Raw genomic sequence first — 20,078 nt, 5'->3', positions numbered from 1 at the left:
AGAGGACACACATTGTAACCATGTGGATAACTGAACCAGGGACTTCGGCATCACAATCAACAGACTTTACACTAGGCTACCATACAGCCCCCCGACTGTTTAGGGTTTAGGCTGGCAATTTATCCTCAATCATTAATAATGATCCAAATGATCAATCACTGACACAATCTTTTGGGACATCATGCCCTGTCATTCATCAATGATAATCAGTTGTGGTTTTTTTTTCTACAATAACAATAATAATAATAGAGAACAAAAGTCTTTCTTTCTCCACAATTGATGGCGGACACTTACAGTCTATCACTGCTGGAGTACATGGCAAGTAATCAGTCATTAATCATAACTGATCAGAATACACGAGTAAGAAAGAGTTTCCTTGAAAGACAAGGAAGACGTCTACAAGACTATCACAGCGAACATGTCAGTCACAGAAAGGAGGATGAAGACAGATCTCTGCAATGCATCTTTACTCTCTTTCACTAGAAACTACAAGAAGTAATAATATTTGCTCTACTTTTCTGTATTTAAATTAGTGAAATCTACACATGGCAAATTTCCTACTTGGATCTCAATGAAGCAGCATACTCCTCTATGACAAGTTCCTATGTGTTCTCAAACAGGCATTTGGCCTTAGTCCACATGCAACATTGACAATAGTCTTAGCTTCAGCCCTCACACTCTATCATGGTCCCATGCCATACATCACACATCCTTCTCTTCTGGACAGAAATCTCATGTAAGGCAGAGACCAGTGAATTTGGTTTAAAATGGCTTTGAACAGTAGTTCAGTTACATCACAGAGTGTCAGCTTGATGTAGAAGGAAAGCCCAAGTGATGCATGCAGGTCTTAGTGGTGATACACCAAGAAACACGATGATGGCAAGTCAGGAATCGAACCTATCATCACAGATTTCTGACAGACTACTCTGCACTACAAATTGTGATACCTTTGAAGACTGGGCCAACAATGCTCCTTATGGAAAAGACAACTTGATACTTCACTGGAAAGGATGGTCAATAGTAACAGCGATGTGGAACAACAATTTTAATTTTTATGTTACAACTTTTGAAATCCCATAAGCTGAGGCCATTAAACTGACTGCTCTTACCTGACTAACAAACACAAACAAATAGCCTGACTCTTACATATCCTGTCTTTTATTCAATGCTGAATAAACATTCGCACACCTGCTAAACACAGTTATAGCTTCAAGAGTGGGTAACTAAAGAAGTCAATAAATGTAACCAATTAAAAGGGGCCTACTCATTCCCATTACACATCAGTAGGGCATGGTTTATATAAAGACAGCATAATGTCCTACAGTGAACTCTTGTTAGTAAAGCTTGTATGTAAGTTAGGTCTCTGTGTACCCATGAAAAGTGTGATAAAGGAATGATGTTGATGAAATATATGAACCCCCTCCACATTGATAAACAATTAGATTAGGACTGTGCAAGTGATTTTTTTATTTTACTTATTTATATATACGGTGCAAGTGATTTTTATTATATATATATATATTAATTAATGAACATTTACTACAGAGCAGCCAAGTCCTTTTGGACCAGCCAAGTCCTTAATGACCAGCCTAAGCCATCAGACCAGCCAAAGCCATCTGACCAGCCAAGTCCTTATGGACCAACCACGTCCATCAGACCATCCAAGTCCTTATATACCAACCAACCATGTCCATCAGACCACCCAAGTCCTTATATGGGTCATTCTCAAAAAAAGTGAGTTTTTTAGTCCGAGTTGAATAACAATTAAAATATTTATTTTAGATATGTTTAAACACAAGTGTTTTTCGTAGAACATACCATGGTGTCTGAAAGTTAAGTTTCAGTATTTCTTATTAGGTATTTTATTTTAATTAAAACTGCTTAATTGCGGTTAAATTGAGCTGAAGGGTGTGTCCGTAACCCCCAGTTTGCACATCAACATTGTTTAATGTTGCTAAAAATTAAAAATATTATGTAAATAATGTTTATATATTGTACATTACCTTTCTAACTCATGATATAAAATTATCTTTTGAAGTTACACTCTTTTATTTATATTGGTTTTTGGTAAGAAACACTTGTACATAAAAAAGTGTCTGTCCTGTTACCAGGATGGATCAAAACTGAAAAATAAATAATCCTTCAAGATTCCCATGAGTCAAAATAACAGAAATACAGCTTACTTCCTGTACTATCATGGCAGCAGTGTCCTTCAAGTGAGAGAAGACCTTGGATAATTCTGCTTGACAGGGAAGTTTAGTCCTATCATGAATACTCTTTTCTTATGTCTGTGCTGTTACTGCTCATTTTTGCCAAAACAAATATTTTTTTCTAAAACCATTTTTTCAGAATATTAGAAAATATGAACTGTTCACAATGCCATGTGGTCTCAACATTTCAAGGGAGGTCTCATTAAAAAAAACTGTAATTAATGTCAATTTGTCTATGCTGTTACTGTCTGTGCTGTTACCTTCAAACATGTAACAGGACAGACATTCCGTGGTAACAGCACAGACTTATCATCATCTTAAACTGTCTTTCCTTGTTTAACCAATCAATAATATAATTACCATAATAACTCAAATAATTCCTTTTGAAATAACACAGACATTCAAAAGGCTATAGTTGTACAAATCTTCCAAGCTGAATAAAAACAAGTTGCTCAAGACTTTAAAGTAACAGCAGAGACAAATATTGGTAACAGCACAGACATTTGGTCAGCTTTATCTAACTATTCTTGTCCAATCACTCAATATTCAAATTTTATGAAACATTAAGACATATGTTTTCAAATTTATCACAGTTTAGAAGAAAACATATACATAAAAAATAGACTACTTTGTTGAAGATAGTTATCTGATGAAAAAGTAACAGCACAGACATTCCGTGGTAACAGCACAGACTTATCATCACCTTAAACTGTCTTTCCTAGTATAACCAATCAATAATATAATTACCATAATAACTCAAATAATTCCTTTGAAATAACACAGGCATTCAAGAGGCTATGGCTGAACAAATCTTCCAAGCTAAATAAAAAAAATTGGTTAAGACTTAAAAGTAACAGCACAGACATTTGGTCATCTTTATCTAACGTTTCTTATCCAATCACTAAATATTCTAATTTTATGAAACATTAAGAGATATGTTTTCAAATTTATCACAGTTTAGAAAAAAAACATATATACATAAAAAATAGACTACTTTGTTGAAGATAGTTATCTGATAAAAAAAACAACAGAAGGGTGGAGAGGACAGGTGGTGTGGTGGAAAAGGGTGAGGTTGTGAAAAGTGTGGAGAGGACAGGTGGTGTGGTGGAGAAGGGTGAGGTTGAGAAAAAGTGTGGAGAAGACAGGTGGTGTGGTGGAGAAGGGTGAGGTTGAGAAAAGTGAGAGTGACATTTTACTATCCGTTCCAGATGATACAGAAGAGTGTCTTGAGAAGAGTTATATGATGGTTTTCCATATCCTGGATACATAGATGTTTCTACCTATGATATATATGGGCAATGCATGCACAAGCCTGGCAAAAAAATGGGATCAAAAATGATTCTTTTGACCAAGACTCCTGCTGGACAAATGCTGGTACAAGCATGAGGACATTATTACCATCATTCCTGAACGAAAGAAGATTGAAGGCACTGCGTCCCACTTCAGTGTTGAAAACATTTACTGGGAAGCTATTACAGATATGATAAAACAGAAACAATAAACAACCTGTGGTTTCTGGGTGAATGAAAGGCACCATTTAATTCTGGCACTAATCAAATAATCATAGATAGAAGTGAATTGTACTTTTAAGGAAACTATAATTCACCTTTTCAGACCGTTTATTTGAGTATTTGCGAATACAATTGCAAAAGAATACAGCTTCAACAGGAAATCTTCTGACAAGTTTTTTTTCTCCAGATTATGTTGATGTTTGACATGGATAAAGTTGGTTATTGTGTTGTTGCTTCATGACAAAAATTGTCACATGACTATTTAGTGTAAGTTTAAATCAATTTAAATTCTTTGTAATTCTAGGGATTAACCCAAAATGCAAAAGTTATTGTCTTTGGCGTTACTTCCGTCTGTGCTGTTACCTACCAGTATCCTACATTCAGATTACATAGAAGAACATTCAGTTAATAACATCCATATGATCAGATACTGTTAAATAAGCAAAACATTTTCTTATTTGTCAGAGTTCAAAACTTTGAACTTCTGAACAGGATAGTTGACTGCAAACATAAGTTTGTCCGTCCTGTTACTTTCAATTGTCTGTCCTGTTATCGACCGGTTACTATAGTTCAGATTACATACAAGAATATTCAGTTAATTACACCTTATATGTTCAGGTGTAATCAATGGCACATACTTTTTTCGTATTTGTCAGATATTTCAAAATCTTGAAACTCCTGAACATTATAGTTATCTGCAATCAAAGCCGATTGTCCGTCCTGTTACTTTCAATTGTCCGTCCTGTTACTACGTTGTCTGTCCTGTTACCAGCACTTAAAATAGAAATATACTGATTATTTATTTTTATTTTTCAGAAGAACATATTTGAATTCAAACATATATCATCTAATGAAGTATATGTGTCAAATATAAGATGCAATAATCAGGGTATGTTTGTCATATTGGATTTGAATGAATTCAAATGTTTTCATTTGACTCAAATGCTGGACAAATCTGTCCATAAAATAATGTATCCAATCTCTTTTTAATTGTACTCATTGAAATATTAAACAATACATTTAAAAACACGAACTGACATGATTTGTGTTGAACTTTGAAAAATATTGTTACAGAAAATATAATTGTTAAAATGGTAACAGGACAGACATATTTTTCCTATTCAGTGTTAATTAATTATCATAATTAGGACATCATTGATTATTAAGGTGTCATTTTGCTTAACATTGTTATTCAGAAGTTACTTTGTGTACTGAGTCAATAAAAAAGGAATTTTACAAAAGACAATTTTGATGTTTTTGCTTAGTTGAAATTCTGACATTTTTTGAGAATGACCCATATACCAACCAACCATGTCCATCAGACCATACAAGTCCTTATACACCAAGCAACCATGTCCATCAGACCATACAAGTCCTTATACACCAACCAACCATGTCCATCAGACCATCCAAGTCCTTATACATCAACCAACCAAGTTCATCAGACCATTTATACACCAAACAAGGCCATCATACCTCCCAAGACCATTGGTCCAGCCAGGTCAAGCATGGTCTATGAGACCTACCAAGGCCTACAGACCAGCCAAGTCCATGCGAACAGCCAAGTGAGTGAGTCAGTATGGTTTTACGCCGCTTTTAGCAATATTCCAGCAATATCACGGCGGGGGACACCAGAAATGGGCTTCACACATTGTACCCATGTCGGGAATTGAACCCGGGTCTTCGGCGTGACGAGTGAACGCTTTAATCACTAGGCGACCCAACCAGCCAAGCCTGTCAGATCTACCTAGAGCTGGAGATGAACATCAGGTCTGCCACTGATCTATTCCAGGAAGCTATGACCATCTCTCTGCTTACTCTATGACACAATGAGGGCTGAAGTTAACACTAGACACCAGCATCCAAGTTTCTCTTCCTACAGGTTAGTGATCCCATTCCAAGTAGGCGTGTACATAAGGGCAGGGGATATCTACATAGTTAATTCCAATACATACAAAGCTCATAAACTGAAGACTTTTTACCTGTCACCATTTGTTTTAGCTAAAACAAAACAAAGGAGTTGCAAATGATATCTGCATGCAGAAGGAAGGAGAAGCACAGCAACAGTAAGCACACAACATTTCTCCATGTGCCATCAAACAGCTACAAATACTCATGACCTGAAAATCTAGTCCCGTCATTATTAGCTTCATTGATAACTTTCTAAAAACAAATGAAAATCATCTGATGATAACTTGGTGATTGATATATACTACTCAAAAGTAGTTAAGGATCACCCGATTCTTTCATATAACTGTTGTCATTCTGTCATGCCGTGTATAGTAATTTACACAGTAATAGGAAAGAAATATCGGGAGTTCCTATACCTTTAATGAGCGGTATATTTTAATACAAGGAAACAAATGCACATATCTTTCTTAATTTTCAATGCAAATCAGAAATGCCTCCCCAGGTTGATTAATACTACAAATAGAGAACCTAGAGGCACATACAGATTTTGGCACATGGAGAATACAACAGAGCGGATAAACAACACAACAGACAAATAGTTACAGACATGAAGAATAACTATATCTATTCACACAATCATTTTAAGTATACACTCTCATAAGTCTGATATACAGCTTAATAGTTCAGTTATCTTACAGAGCAAGCTTTCTGTCTTTATACAGTAGTAGTATCATTAGATAAGTTTATACTTGAATACAACATCACATTATTATTCAAACATGTCATGCATTTGATATATTCTGGGCTATATAACACAGGGTTCGCTCAGAATTCCGGTCAAAAAGCTTAAAAATATAAAAGAATTGGTTCTCAGGCAATAGCTTTGAAAATATAGTGCGGGTAGGAGGGCGGTCTTTTGTTTTTTGTTGTTGTTGAAACTAGTATGTAACCAATTAACAATAGTGTACAATCAACCCTGGAAAGGGCCTCCCCACATAAATGTATTCCTTGATGAGTAAAATACTGGAATACAGTATGTGACTATCGATGGACTACCAGTGTGTGCATAATACACTCGTACAATGAGCTTTGATTTTATTTCACAACACGAAGATGGTACTGTGAGCACACAACACTGGAAGAAGCATGTCAACCAAACTGTACTGAAGTACGCAAGTTACTCCTGTTATTACACTATCTGGCTATGAGTGTTTATTGTGTATCTGGACTTACATTTGTAATCCATTTTACTACTTTAATCCAAGATTTCATTCAATTTTGTTAACATTAATTTCAGCAGAATCGAATATGAACTGATCGGCAAATCAGAACTCAACATGAACTTGCCTTGAATAAAAGCACACAAACTCTGCCGCCATGACCATTACACAAGATGTGCAGTAAAGCATTGTGCATGTAAAGGGAAGTAACTGCACGCTATATTGGATCACATTGTTTTTAAGTATTGTAGCATTTCACTGCCATGGTTGTGTGTTCGATGTGTAATTTTTAAGGATTTTTTTTCTTTAGAAAATGGAAATATAAACAAAATGTGCGGCAGACTTAATGATTATGTTGGCGGCACCTGAGAACCAAGACTATAATTTTTTAGCCCCAAATTCAAGGCCTTTTCAAAGCAGTCTCCCAAGGCCATGCAAATTTAACATTTAAACACATGTACATTATACTATCCAAGGCTCTTGATAGGTTCACTGTCCAGTTAAAACTCTCATTCATTAATGGCAGCAGGGCGGAAACAGTCCTTCATTGGAAAGCTGCTCTATGGTTACCAACAATAAATAGTTCTCTTTTTGACAAACTGTTTCCTCCAAGTTATATTTCAAAAGTGTTTTTGATTTTCAGGTTAGTAACTTGAGTTTATCCATTTTCAAGGCTTTTTCAAAGCAGTATATATTCAAGGACTTTTCAGGACAGATTTAACACTTCAAGGCCTTTTCAAATCTGTGCAAACCCTGTTCCTCATCAGGAAAAGGAGCATGATATAAACCAATGTCCCCAAGCCATAAAACGTGGCCTCTATGGACATATACTGTTTGACATCCACGGATGACCCGGAATTCCAGACCTACCTGGCAGATCAAACGTTGAGGCATACTCTTCATTGTCGTCCAAGTCATCCATGGGGTCAAAGGAACTCTCGAACTCATCGCCCGTCAACATGTCCTCATCAGAGCTTGCCTGGCGGGGTTCCAGCACTGGCAGTCGCGTGGTCAGGTTATCCCTGGAGGAGGAGTGATAGAGTTTTACCTTAGCAAACTCAACTGATCTTTGGATTCACTTTCAGTAAGTCTGGGTCTTAACATATGGACTATTATGATGGTCTGAGCTTATTACACAGAAAGATACTTTGCTAGGCCTGCATCTCAGACCAGTGGTGCAAGACTCTTCAAGCCAAAATGTGGGTTGTATATTGAGTGATGGAATTCATTAAACAACCTGTATGTGGGGGCAACTTACAGTACAAGAAAGTGGAAGATTCAGATTTGTTTATATTACATGAGGATTAGTGGGCAGGGTGTTGTGTGAACTCAACAGCAGAAGATTTTGTCAAATCTATCTCCTGAAGTTTGTTGATAGTTACACACAGATCCCCTTAATTCAAAACCTGAAGCTTGTATAAAGATGGAAATGAACACGGAGACACTTAGTTTTAGACACAGTAAAATGATCTGCTAATCATGGGTTCCCAGCCTTGTCAACCAAATACATGATGGAAACAATGCACACAAACACATCTCAATATTTGATTCTGACATGTGTTGAATTTGTATGTGCGCTATTTCAAATGTACTGACAGTAAATCTTGCGTCCCTATACTTTTCATTGTTACCTTCATTTACAACATTATATATTCAGAAATTTGTCAGTATATTTTCAGACTGGTTTCATGTGTTTGCTGTGAGACAGAACTGACATACTTTTCTTTGTGTATGGAGGCTATGTGAGCAGAGAGAACACGTGCTTCCTCTATCAGCAGCGTTTCTTCCTCCTCTTCCTCTTCTTTGACCGGTATGGGAGATATTGGCTTGTGGATCGACACAGGTCTTGACTGGAGACACAAAATGTCACAACATGAAACGGAAGGTCATGTGATAAAATGTTCTTTACAAGGACCCTGTAGACCTCAAACGTTTTTGCGAATAGAACCACCTAGCAATGAATATATTATTTTCCTGGTAGCCAAAGCAATATTTTAGAAATTAACACAGGTTTACATGACAAATAGAAATAAAACAAAGAATGAACATCATACTGGTAGAAACGGGATTGATATGTGATACATATTAGTGATGAGAGGTTCCACATGAGGCAGCCATGAGGTGACCTTGTCGAGTGATCCCAAACATCGGCATGAGCCCTGTCTGTTGGGACAACACACATCAATCAGAAGATGTAAATGTATCGTACATGGTTTGTCAGCATGGTACAAGCCATTAGGGGATCTTACCTTAGGGGCTCTGATACTGGCTCGGACAAAGGACAAGCGGTCAGAAGCAGATCTCTCTGCCGACTCTAACGTGTGGATGTCCTCTAGAGTGGCATTCACCTTCATCAGCTGCTCTCCCAAAATAAATTCTATACACCTGCAAAACAAAATACCATGAGTGATTTGATTGTTATGCCACTTTTAGCATAACCCCAGCCATATAATTGCAGAGTTACCTTGGGCTTCACATAGTACCCATGAAAGGAATGGAACCCGGGCTACTTGGGAATGAGCAAACACATACCCCTATAACCCACTACCTATCACATATGGGAGTGAAGGAGTTAGTGAACTGTTTTAATTTAGGCCATATCCTGGCATGTCAGTTGGATGCTGGCGGTAAACCCACAAAATATTACTTTTGAAATATGGAGCATTTGTGTCTTCAAATTGACTTATCTCAAACCAAACCAAGTATGTATGTTTAGCTGATTTGGTGGTAACTGTGTGAATACTTAGACTAATCCTGCGAGCACTCACTGTGTCTGTCGGGGAACCTGGTTGAGACTCTCCTGAGCTTGCATCACCTTATTGCTTCTTAACAGACAGGGTGCAAATATGATGGCCAGGCCATTGCACGACATCTTGTTGCTGCCTTCATGCATTGCAACTCTGCAACAGAGAAAACAGTCCATGCACACCACATGTTTCAAACTAACACAACTATAAGTGTCAAATTCTCGTGTGTTTTTGACTGACAAATATTTTCTGCATCATTTACATGTAAACACCAGACAGTTGTGTTCATGAGTATCACGTTGTCCTTTTTATAAACAAAACTTGCGTTCAGTTCAGTGAAGCAGAGTGAGCAGAGTGAGTGAGTGAGCGAGTATGGTTTTACGCCGCTTTTAGCAATATTCCAGCAATATCACGGCGGGGGACACCAGAAATGGGCTACAGATTCTGTTGCGATCGCAAAGTCATCCTAAGAATATACATACACCAAGTTAAAAAAGTTTGACTTGTAAAAGATTCACTTGAGTTAAAAAAGTGGTATTCTACATACTAACAATAAACACAGGAAAGTCACAGACTCTTTACTGACGAGGAGCATTATTCACATTCATATGTAACATAAATAATCAAATAAAGAACAATAACAAACAAAGTGTCATTAGGTGATTTTCTAATGCTGAAGCCTGTTGTCATTCCTACCTGGCTAGATGGAACATGAGCCTCTCACAGAGGTCGTAATTGGCCTTGGGGAGTCTTTCTATCACAGTAAATAATGATTGGATTCTTTCTTTCTCGTCTTTGATCTCTGGTGAAAGGAAAACATTTTAAGATAAGAATAACTTTTGGTATATACATATATCAAACCGAGGAACACATGATCTATTTAACCATTAACAGCAAATAGAATTCCATAAAATGAATGAATGAATTTTTATCATATTCAATGTTCAATATCTAATTAAAAAAAAATCAAGAAGATTTTGTCAAACAAATTAAATAGAATAGAATTTGTATTACATAATTTGTATAACTTTGGCAGGCCACTTGGAACAAGTGACTGCAGAAAGAAATGTGACGCGACCTGTAAATAATCGGGACCAGACAATCCAGTGATTGGTATCATGAGCACAGATGTCCTGGCAGGGTATGATGACTTGTTGCTAACCATGTCACTAAGTCTGACCATCCATTCTATGATGTCGCCTCTTACAGCCAGCATATTATAAGTTGCAGCAGGATCACGAGGGCTACATGGGGTTTTATGCCCACCGCGTTAGGTTTAATACCACAAGCCACAAATTGATAGAAAACAGCTGCTTGATTGAGGTTAGCTTGCGCAATGTCACATGACATCCATTGCCTCAGAAAAAGCGTGATTTTTTTTTATTTGAAGCGGGTATAAAGTATTTATTCTGTCTCTCAGAAATGCATGTGCAGCTTGTAGTGCTTGTGGTGGGGTATAAGAGATTTATTCTCCCACTGAGAAATTTATTACCCTCCAAGGTGGGTTACACAGTATTTTATCAATATCACATGGACCAATCAGATCACATTATTCTGACATGGAGGTATGATAATCTAATCTATCCTAACCTGGAATCCATGACATAGATATGGACAGTATGTGTTTTCTAAGAAGCTACTCATATTACTCTCCATACTAGTAGACCAGTTGTACACACCTGCAGCTCGGATAAAGTCTTCATAGAGGTCGAAGGTGAGGAGAGGTTCTGGCAGCTCACGGAAAAAGCACTTGAGTGTGGAGGTGAGGACATGGACAGGATACTCCTCAAAGTCTACAGCATCTATATCTGTGGACATCAAGATCAGAGTGGAAACATTCAACAGAGACATTGTTTCAGCTGGTAGTCCAATGAGGCCACCTATTCAGGTACTGCACACACACTTCTTGTGGCCACCCAATTCCCGTTGGTAATTTTTATCCAGTCAGCAACATTCCAGCTATGTGATGGAAGCCTGTGTATAATCAAGTCTACACCAGACAATCCAGTGAAATATTGTGAAAAATGATCCACGCTTTCAGGGTAGATGTCACGCCATCAACCACGTCACCGAGGCGGCAACCCGATCCATCTGGTCACCGAGCCGGACCACTCGATCCATCTGGTCACCGAGCCGGACCACACGATCCATCTGGTCACCTCTTACGACCAGCATAAGTTGTTCGGGACAATTCTCCCCTGAATACCCTTTCTCGAACCCTGACCACTGACAAGAATGGTGTACTCCTGCAGAAATCCCACTTACGATGGAAGAGAGCATAACTTTACAATAACTTCATAAAGTGGTCTTTGTGTACACACACACACACACACACACACACACACACACACACACACACACACACACACACACACACACACACACACACACACACACACACACACACACACACACACGCTTAAATGTAATCTCTATAAGAATTGTCGGTTTGATGACATTTAATTCAATGAAACAAAAGGGTTACTTCCCAAGTGATTCTGAAAGTGACAAAAGACATAAGGATGCTTTCATTCGTCACCTTTTGAAAGAACGTTCTTCTTTATATCACTACCAAATTTGAAAAAAATTCTTCAGGAGCCTTTGGATGATATTCACCACTGAATGTCTCAGAAAATGAACCGATCAAAAACTCTGCTTCCTCCCTATTCTAACCTACTTTGAGGTTATTTTTTCAATTATTGATAAATGATAAAAAAACATAACAAGCTGAAGTAGAGATGGTTCTTAAATTTCTACTTCACTCCACACTTGTGGAAGCATTGGTCTAAATAAACGCCTCCACTGACCTGCTTCAATAATCTGACGTAGGTGTCGGACTTTAGGCGCTGCTCCGGACTTCCTGTACAAGCCCTCCGTGAACATCCCATTCAGCTCTATCGTCTGTATCAGTCTCTCCGCCACCTTCGGCACCTTCAGACCGTCTGACACCAGCGACTCTAATCCAGCACCAAATGTCTGTGAGGTCACCTTTCCCTGCAACAAGAAACACAGTGGTAAGAAGATGATTGTCTACAGCCACATGCAATATTCCAGCCATATGATGGCTGCCTGTCAATAATTGAGTCTGGACCAGACAATCAAGTGATTGATTTATTATTATGGTGTTAGTGTGCAGGGGACAGGTACTAAGGGGCAGGTATTGGGGGGCAGGTGTTAGGGTGCAGGTACTAGGGGGCATGTACTAGGGTGCAGGTACTAGGGGGCAGGTGTTATGGGGCAGGTGTTAGGGGGCAGGTACTGGGGTGCAGGTACTAGGGGGCAGGTGTTAGGGTGCAGGTACTGGGGGGCAGGTACTAGGGGGCAGGTGTTAGGGGGCAGGTACTAGGGGGCAGGTGTTATGGGGCAGGTACTAGGGTGCAGGTGTTAAGGTGCAGGTACTAGGGGACAGGTACTAAGGGGCATGTACTAGGGGACAGGTACTAGGGGGCAGGTGTTAGGGTGCAGGTACTAAGGGGCAGGTAGTAGGGGGCAGGTACTAGGGTGCAGGTACTAGGGGATAGGTATTAGGCTGCAGGTACTAAGGGGCAGGTACTAGGGGATAGGTATTAGGAAACAGGTACTAAGGGGCAGGTACTAGGGAGCAGGTATTAGGGTGCAGGTACTAAGGGGCAGGTACTAGGGGATAGGTATTAGGAAACAGGTACTAAGGGGCAGGTACTAGGGGGCAGGTATTAGGGTGCAGGTACTAAGGGGCAGGTATTAGGAAACAGGTATTAGGGTGCGGGGATTTGGGGGCAGGTACTAGGGGGCAGGTACTAAGGGCCAGGTATTAGGAAACAGGTACTAAGGGGCAGGTACTAGGGGATAGGTATTAGGAAACAGGTACTAAGGGGCAGGTACTAGGGGATAGGTATTAGGAAACAGGTACTAAGGGGCAGGTATTAGGGTGCAGGTACTAAGGGGCAGGAATTAGGAAACAGGTACTAAGGGGCAGGTACTAAGGGGCAGGTATTAGGGGGCAGGTATTAGGGGGCAGGTGTTAGGGTGCAGGTACTAGGGGGCAGGTATTAGGGTGCAGGTACTAAGGGGCAGGTATTAGGATGCGGGGATTTGGGGGCAGGTACTAGGGGGCAGGTACTAAGGGGCAGGTACTAAGGGGCAGGTATTAGGAAACAGGTACTAAGGGGCAGGTACTAGGGGGCAGGTATTAGGGGACAGGTACTAAGGGGCAGGTACTAGGGGACAGGTATTAAGGGACAGGTACTAAGCGGCAGGTATTAGAAAACAAGTATTAGGGTGCGGGGATATGGGGGCAGGTATTAGGGGGCCGGTATTACAAGGCATGTTAAGCATGTGTGCACTCACCTGAGTATCTAGAGCTCCCCGACAGGTCGGCATCGTCTTGGTGCTGCACTTTTTATGACATGTATATTTACACACTGAAAACAAGATAATTGACAATAAATACAACTACAAGTGCTAATGCAACATTAAATCTAACCCAACGTTCATTGTATTAACATTAATCCATAGATATCTATGATGCTGAGAGTTTCATAAACTTCACTGACACATGAAATATCACTGGTTCAATAATTCTTTGGTAAATGTTAAATCAGTCATATATGAAAGTGGTAAAAACAGTGACTTGCATTTTTTGCAGGACTGTACTATTTTATCACAGGTTTCACAAAGTGAGTCAGTGAGCCAATTGTGTATTACCTAGTAGATTGCCTGTTGGGACAAAAACCCAGACAAACTAGTGGCTGATAGAATGAATTCACGCCATCACAGAAAATATGAACAATATCAGTCAGATCACAGCGGAGAGTTTTTCTTGCATGTCAAAATTCTATTGTGACCACCCGATCCCAAATTCAACAAGCATGGGCTACTGGGGACCTGTGCTGGTCCTAAATCAGATATATATACAGGGTACTGGAACCTGCCCCCAGAATATCTGAGGTGAGCACTTCCATCCATCCCTTGCTCCCTTGCTCCCTTGCTCCCTTCCTCCATCCAACCAACACTCCCTCCATCCATCCATTCAGAGTACTTGAAATCAACTCTGCCCTAGAAACTACTTAAGGAGAGACAAGTATGTTTTGAGTACAGGGAACATTTACCGCCCCTGAATGTACACAATGGGGCAGCAAAAGGAGTGCAGTGTTCTAGCTACCTTGACAGACTTGTCCCTTCTCCATGATCCAGATGAGGGAGGAACACAGTTCACAGAATGTGGGAATGTTAAACTGAACCTGCAGAAACTTGTGACCGAGATGCTCCTGAAACATAAATTCAAAATACTCAAGACCCCTTCATCACTGTTCTACTGTGGGCATGGTGTTACTGGAATTCTTCACACAGCTCAGAAACTTTGTTTGTTAGTTTCTTTGTTTGTTTGTTTGTTGTTTAACGCCACACTCAGCAGTGAACCAAAGACTATTGGTCAAACTGTCCAAGATACAACATCATAAAATTTTAATAACCAAGTTTTCTGAAGACCTGAACTAAACTAGCTATGACTGTTCACTGGCCAATGTCAAGTCCCTGTTTAACAGCACAACAGCACAACAGTACTCACAACAGCATCCTTCCTCTGTTTATCTTTTTTGGCATTCTTGTTTTCTACTTTCTTCTCTTCCTTCTTCTTCTCTTCTCTCTTCTTCCCTGCATGATTTTTTATGAACTCGTCGAGAAATCCCCTAAATGCATTGATACCCATAGTGACAGGGAATGTGGCGTTAGTCCTCTCATGCTTGACTTCCGCGCTGAGGCTCTGCTCGAAGTTAGACAGCAGGTCACGATACCGTACAGACACAGTATCTTTCTGTAACCATAATCCAATGTATCCTTGTTAGCAATGCACATTCAGAAACTACAAATCATCAATCCTTCTTAAAGAGTAACTAAAAGTGTGTAAAAAAACAAGTTTGATTCCACACATGGGTACAATGTGTGAAGCCCATATGTGTCCCTCACCATGACATTGCTGGAATATTGCTAAAAGTGTAAAACCCAAGTCACTCATATTTTCAAATAGACATTTTGCAGAATGAGCTTTACCAAAAAAAACATACATGCATAAGACATGTTACTGTGCATAAGTATTGGGTTATGTGCCAAGTTAATTGATAGCAGCAAAGTTTACCTGGCTTTCTGTTCCAACAATAGCCTTTAAATTTTTTCGGAATTCTTCTATAGCTCCCTGAAATATTTTATCAAAGATTGTCGCCCGCTTGCCCTCATTCTTGAACACTTCTTCATGCTGAAATCAAACATAAAAATTATAACGACCACAATAAGAACAATAAGAAATACACAGTTTCGGACACAGCATTCCAGTTGATAAAATGTGCACCAATCTTTTTTACTTAGTGTAAATAAAAGTTGATATAATACAAAAATCCATCTTTTTTTGAATTTATGACTTGCAAAGAAAGAAAATGTAAATATAAATATTATTGGATAAACTGTCCCTACCTTCTTTCCAATGAACTCATCCAGAAACATGAGTTCTTGTAAGTCTGTGATGACGAGCTCCGCTGGGTACTGCCACTGGGACGTCCCCTCCACCTTCCAGTTGCCGCGAGACTGCACCTGTCCTTGCTGACGTCGCTTCTTCTTCCTCTTCTCTCGCTGCCAGCCATGCTGCGACACAATCTGGAAGTCTCTCTCATTGCGCTCCTTCACGGGGGACCTCGGTGACATGGGTGCTGGTGTCGGGTGAGGGGGCAACACTGACACGCCCACTGAAGTACAACATACACAGACATCAGGGGGAAGCATGGCAATATCAGCTTAAATGTCCAAGAAAATTAGGATACCCAACACTTACAAATATCACTTTCACAGCCAGAACTAGAATACTCAAAATACTTTAGTAGTCGCCACCAATACGAGGATAGCCATGTTCAAAATACACTTGTACTACTACAGCATACATCCCTGAACCTTGTAGCAATGCAGATTTCCGGTTCTTATTCAACAACATGTCAACACTAAACAGTGCTTGAAATCAATGCTAACATCTGAAATTTAGGGGGTTCTCCGATTAAAATACTGTAGCAGCAAACCAAAGGACACAATGACTCCTATTAATTTCATGTCTAACATGTCTGCCATTTCCTCAGTTGAGTAAACTGCTAGGGATTTGTTAGAAAGCTACATCTTCTGATTGTTTGTTTTTTCATTTGTAGTTTAAGCCCACACAGCAATTCTCTAATTCTTACATCATTGAAATTCCCTATGTACAAAAAACATTTCCCAATGCTGACAGACCAACAACTGTAAAAATAGACAAATCACAATCAATGCCTGTAATCAACTAATCTACAAATTATGGCTTGAAACTAAACTCAATATGAACTTATTGGCAAGGACCTTATGATTACATCCATTTCAAAATCTAGATCTTGTCTTAAATTTGACAATGATCGGCAACACTTTTTGTTCAATTTGCAACAGTGAAAACTGAAAACGTTAAAATTGTACAAATTAACAGTACCAGTAAATATTATTTACTAGACATATGACCGGTATCAACAGTGAAACAATTTAGTTTCAGTGGTGCTAACTTGTAATAACTACATTCAATTCTTACCTTTACCATTTGGTGAAAATACTCTATCAAAGACCGACCTGACATAAAGATGGCACATGCTTCAAGCTACGTGTTTGTGTAACAACAGACACTGGCCATGAGCTTTCCTGAAGTACACTATGTGTGAATACGATTATCATAATTATGTTGCTGTCCACATGGGGGAAATCACTCATGGATTAACGTCATTAATGGAGTTTCCTACACACTAATCCAATCAGAAACACATCTCTCCTTATATGATCATCTTCACCAAATCTACTTACGCGAGGGTCCTAACAGATACAATGTAAACATGTTAGGGATCTCTGCAAATCTAACCATGTCATAAACCCACATTCAAAAACAAAAAATCGTTCCATTCTTTTTTTAAAATTAACTCAAAATGTGAAATAATGAACAATAATTTTGTAATTGTTTTCTAGGTTGTGTTCTTTTCTAACTGAGACTATAGGTCCTTATTAACATTGATGGTACAACAAGCCCACACATGAAGACCCTCAATCATCTCTTACACACCTAAGACCCATGTTTCTTTAGAACCGGCTGTAAAAAGATATTCAGAAATATCAACCTTAAGAAAAAAACCAGGAAGTGAGGAGGCAAATCTTGAACTTTAACAAAAATAAAAATTACAATGCCAGTGCAATCAGTCATTTAGTCTCATAGGAAGTATGCAAAATAGCATAAGTATGTATCAATGTGCATAAAAAACATATCTACCAAAGGCTGAAATTATATTCCTACATTCTTCAATGCCAAGAATAACTGCCTAGCCATAAATCCCTATAACGGTTGCTGCCTTCTATTACTTATTTTACTGGAATATTGATATAAATGTAGATATGTACTGCCTCCAAATACTAAACTAAACGCACTTTAGCAGAGTTGTCCTCCAGAAACCTAGGAAGACGATAATTACACATTTAACATAAATATTGTACCAATGACTACAAGTTTAGTTTAATGACTGAATTTTCTCAATAATATTTGACAAAACCTATTCTGTGCTGAAAACATGATGAAAGAACAACATGTCTGTTGATATGAACATGAGTCATGCTTCTTATCATGCATATACGTGATGCCAGTTCATGGTCATGTAATTAGCCCTGAATTAACCCGGCGGAGAGTGCTGCTGCTGCTGCTGCTGTCGTCTCTGAACCAGGCAGTTGATGGTCCTGCCACGTGATGATATATTACAAGGACGATTGTTGTTAGTGTTTACAGTGTAAGTAACATGCGTCTACTGCTGACGTTAGGGAGCACAACATGGAGGAAACATGCGTAATTGTTTATGTCATACATACCGGTATTGTTTATTATGTATATTTAGAGGTGTTATTCTCAGTAGTGTTGACCATCTGATAATGGGTTTGACTAAAGAAATGCTGGACTTGGGCTTCAGACTAGAGGTCATAAGACCAGTCTTTTGTGTTGATGTTGATGTTGATGAAGTCATACATTCAACTCATGATATGAAAGTGGGACTGAGGGACATATTTATGAAATCACAAACTACTGTTTCCCATACTCCTTTGAGAGGCATTTAGAGAGATAAGATATATGGATGAACAATTTCTTTATTAAAATTACCAGCGATGTGGTGCAGGTTCTAACACCGTTATCAAGCAAGTCAATACTGATGTATCCTTATCATAACTCGCTTCTTGAAGCGGCCACATCAATGAACACTGATGGGATCAGGTTCTCTTTTCCACTCTTCCAATGCCCCGTTTTGGAAGCTATCACTTGCTATGAAGTGGGGTCCGCATGTCATATTGAAAAACAAAAAACTTGAAATCCATATGTTAAGTCTGCCTTCATTGACCCAGGGTTAGAAATTCAATTTATTTTCACTATTCTGCAAAAATGATCTGCAATAAAGCAGCCATCTACCTTATGGTAAAAGTTATAGTCCACAAGGAAATGTTAATAGCCCTACATGAATTTTATTGGGACCAGACTAGCAGACTTTTGTTAATTTTGAATCATGACTGATAGATCCCCCTACTAGACGTTATTGCTCAATATTCTTTGTGATCAACTCCTACAAGTAACTGTGACTCCCACCAGATTGACTAGTGCATCGCTGAATCGTTTCAGTCGCACTTGGCATTACAAAATCGAGTCATAACTGTTTGCATTATTTCAACTGATCTGTCTCTTATTTTTTGTGATTTTTCAATAATCATAATGTCTAAATGCAGGCAGGTAACTTTGAAGATGGGCAGGCAACACTTATTGGTCACCTGCCAAACTGTCTTTTTTGGTTATAAAATTATTTCAAACACTGCACATATGGGAAATCAAACCCTTCTGTGTGACAAGCTAACACTTCAACCAATGGCCCTATCCGGCTAACAAAGAAATTGTCTAGGCACTAATCGCTGAGCCCAAGTGTGATCACTTACGATCTTGTGGGCGTTTACTGGGTGAAGTTTTACTGCTGGGTGAGCCGACTTCCTCGGGTTCTTCGTCGCTGTCTGTGTGTCCTCTTTCCTTCTTCTTACCTGGAATACAACGCCAGCATCTTCTACACTCCCACTCACTTGCAAACATCGCTTGACATAGAACATACTTAAACATGTGACTGTCCCCTCCTACCTACTGGTATAGGCCACTACCTGAAAGTTCTGTAGACTCATTCATTAATACTAGAAACCTAACTCTGGCTTTCATGTTTCTATCACAATGAAAATAAAAAGTACTACTTGTCAGACCATGAGTTTTAAATCAGTGTCATCCTTTTCAAATTATTTCTCAAATTATGGCAAACTTCTTGGATCAAGAATTTACTATATATAATAGAATTATGAAAGAAGAAAATGGCGAAAGAATGATATCTGGAATTATCTTATCATTTTTCATTTCAGTGAAATTAATAACAAGATTTCTGATCAACTGATTTTCTG

At 38.9% G+C, this 20,078-nt stretch overlaps 1 protein-coding gene across 15 annotated transcripts in view; it reads right to left on the bottom strand.

Moving 5' to 3' along the window:
* The window catches only part of LOC139479663 (unconventional myosin-IXb-like), a 115,142-nt gene that overhangs the window by 8,017 nt on the left and 87,047 nt on the right, over positions 1–20,078 (bottom strand). For 13 of the 15 annotated variants that reach the window (XM_071263230.1, XM_071262538.1, XM_071262613.1 and 10 more), the window contains 13 exons: positions 19,578–19,676; positions 16,044–16,312; positions 15,712–15,828; positions 15,145–15,390; positions 14,740–14,845; positions 13,926–13,999; positions 12,407–12,593; positions 11,279–11,407; positions 10,296–10,401; positions 9,621–9,752; positions 9,102–9,237; positions 8,572–8,702; positions 7,723–7,874 (listed from right to left, as the gene is read on the bottom strand). In XM_071263230.1, the coding sequence (XP_071119331.1) occupies positions 7,723–7,874; positions 8,572–8,702; positions 9,102–9,237; positions 9,621–9,752; positions 10,296–10,401; positions 11,279–11,407; positions 12,407–12,593; positions 13,926–13,999; positions 14,740–14,845; positions 15,145–15,390; positions 15,712–15,828; positions 16,044–16,312; positions 19,578–19,676 (1,884 nt within the window). Of the gene's footprint in view, positions 1–5,703; positions 5,723–7,722; positions 7,875–8,571; positions 8,703–9,101; positions 9,238–9,620; positions 9,753–10,295; positions 10,402–11,278; positions 11,408–12,406; positions 12,594–13,925; positions 14,000–14,739; positions 14,846–15,144; positions 15,391–15,711; positions 15,829–16,043; positions 16,313–19,577; positions 19,677–20,078 lie in introns of all 15 variants that reach the window. The other 2 variants (XM_071263445.1, XM_071263372.1) reach the window with 2 other exon arrangements.

Source organism: Haliotis cracherodii, unplaced genomic scaffold (genome assembly GCF_022045235.1).
Source record: "Haliotis cracherodii isolate W230 unplaced genomic scaffold, xgHalCrac1.p SCAF_1, whole genome shotgun sequence".
Classification (NCBI taxonomy): domain Eukaryota; kingdom Metazoa; phylum Mollusca; class Gastropoda; order Lepetellida; family Haliotidae; genus Haliotis; species Haliotis cracherodii.
This window is presented reverse-complemented; position numbering and strand designations above follow the sequence as displayed.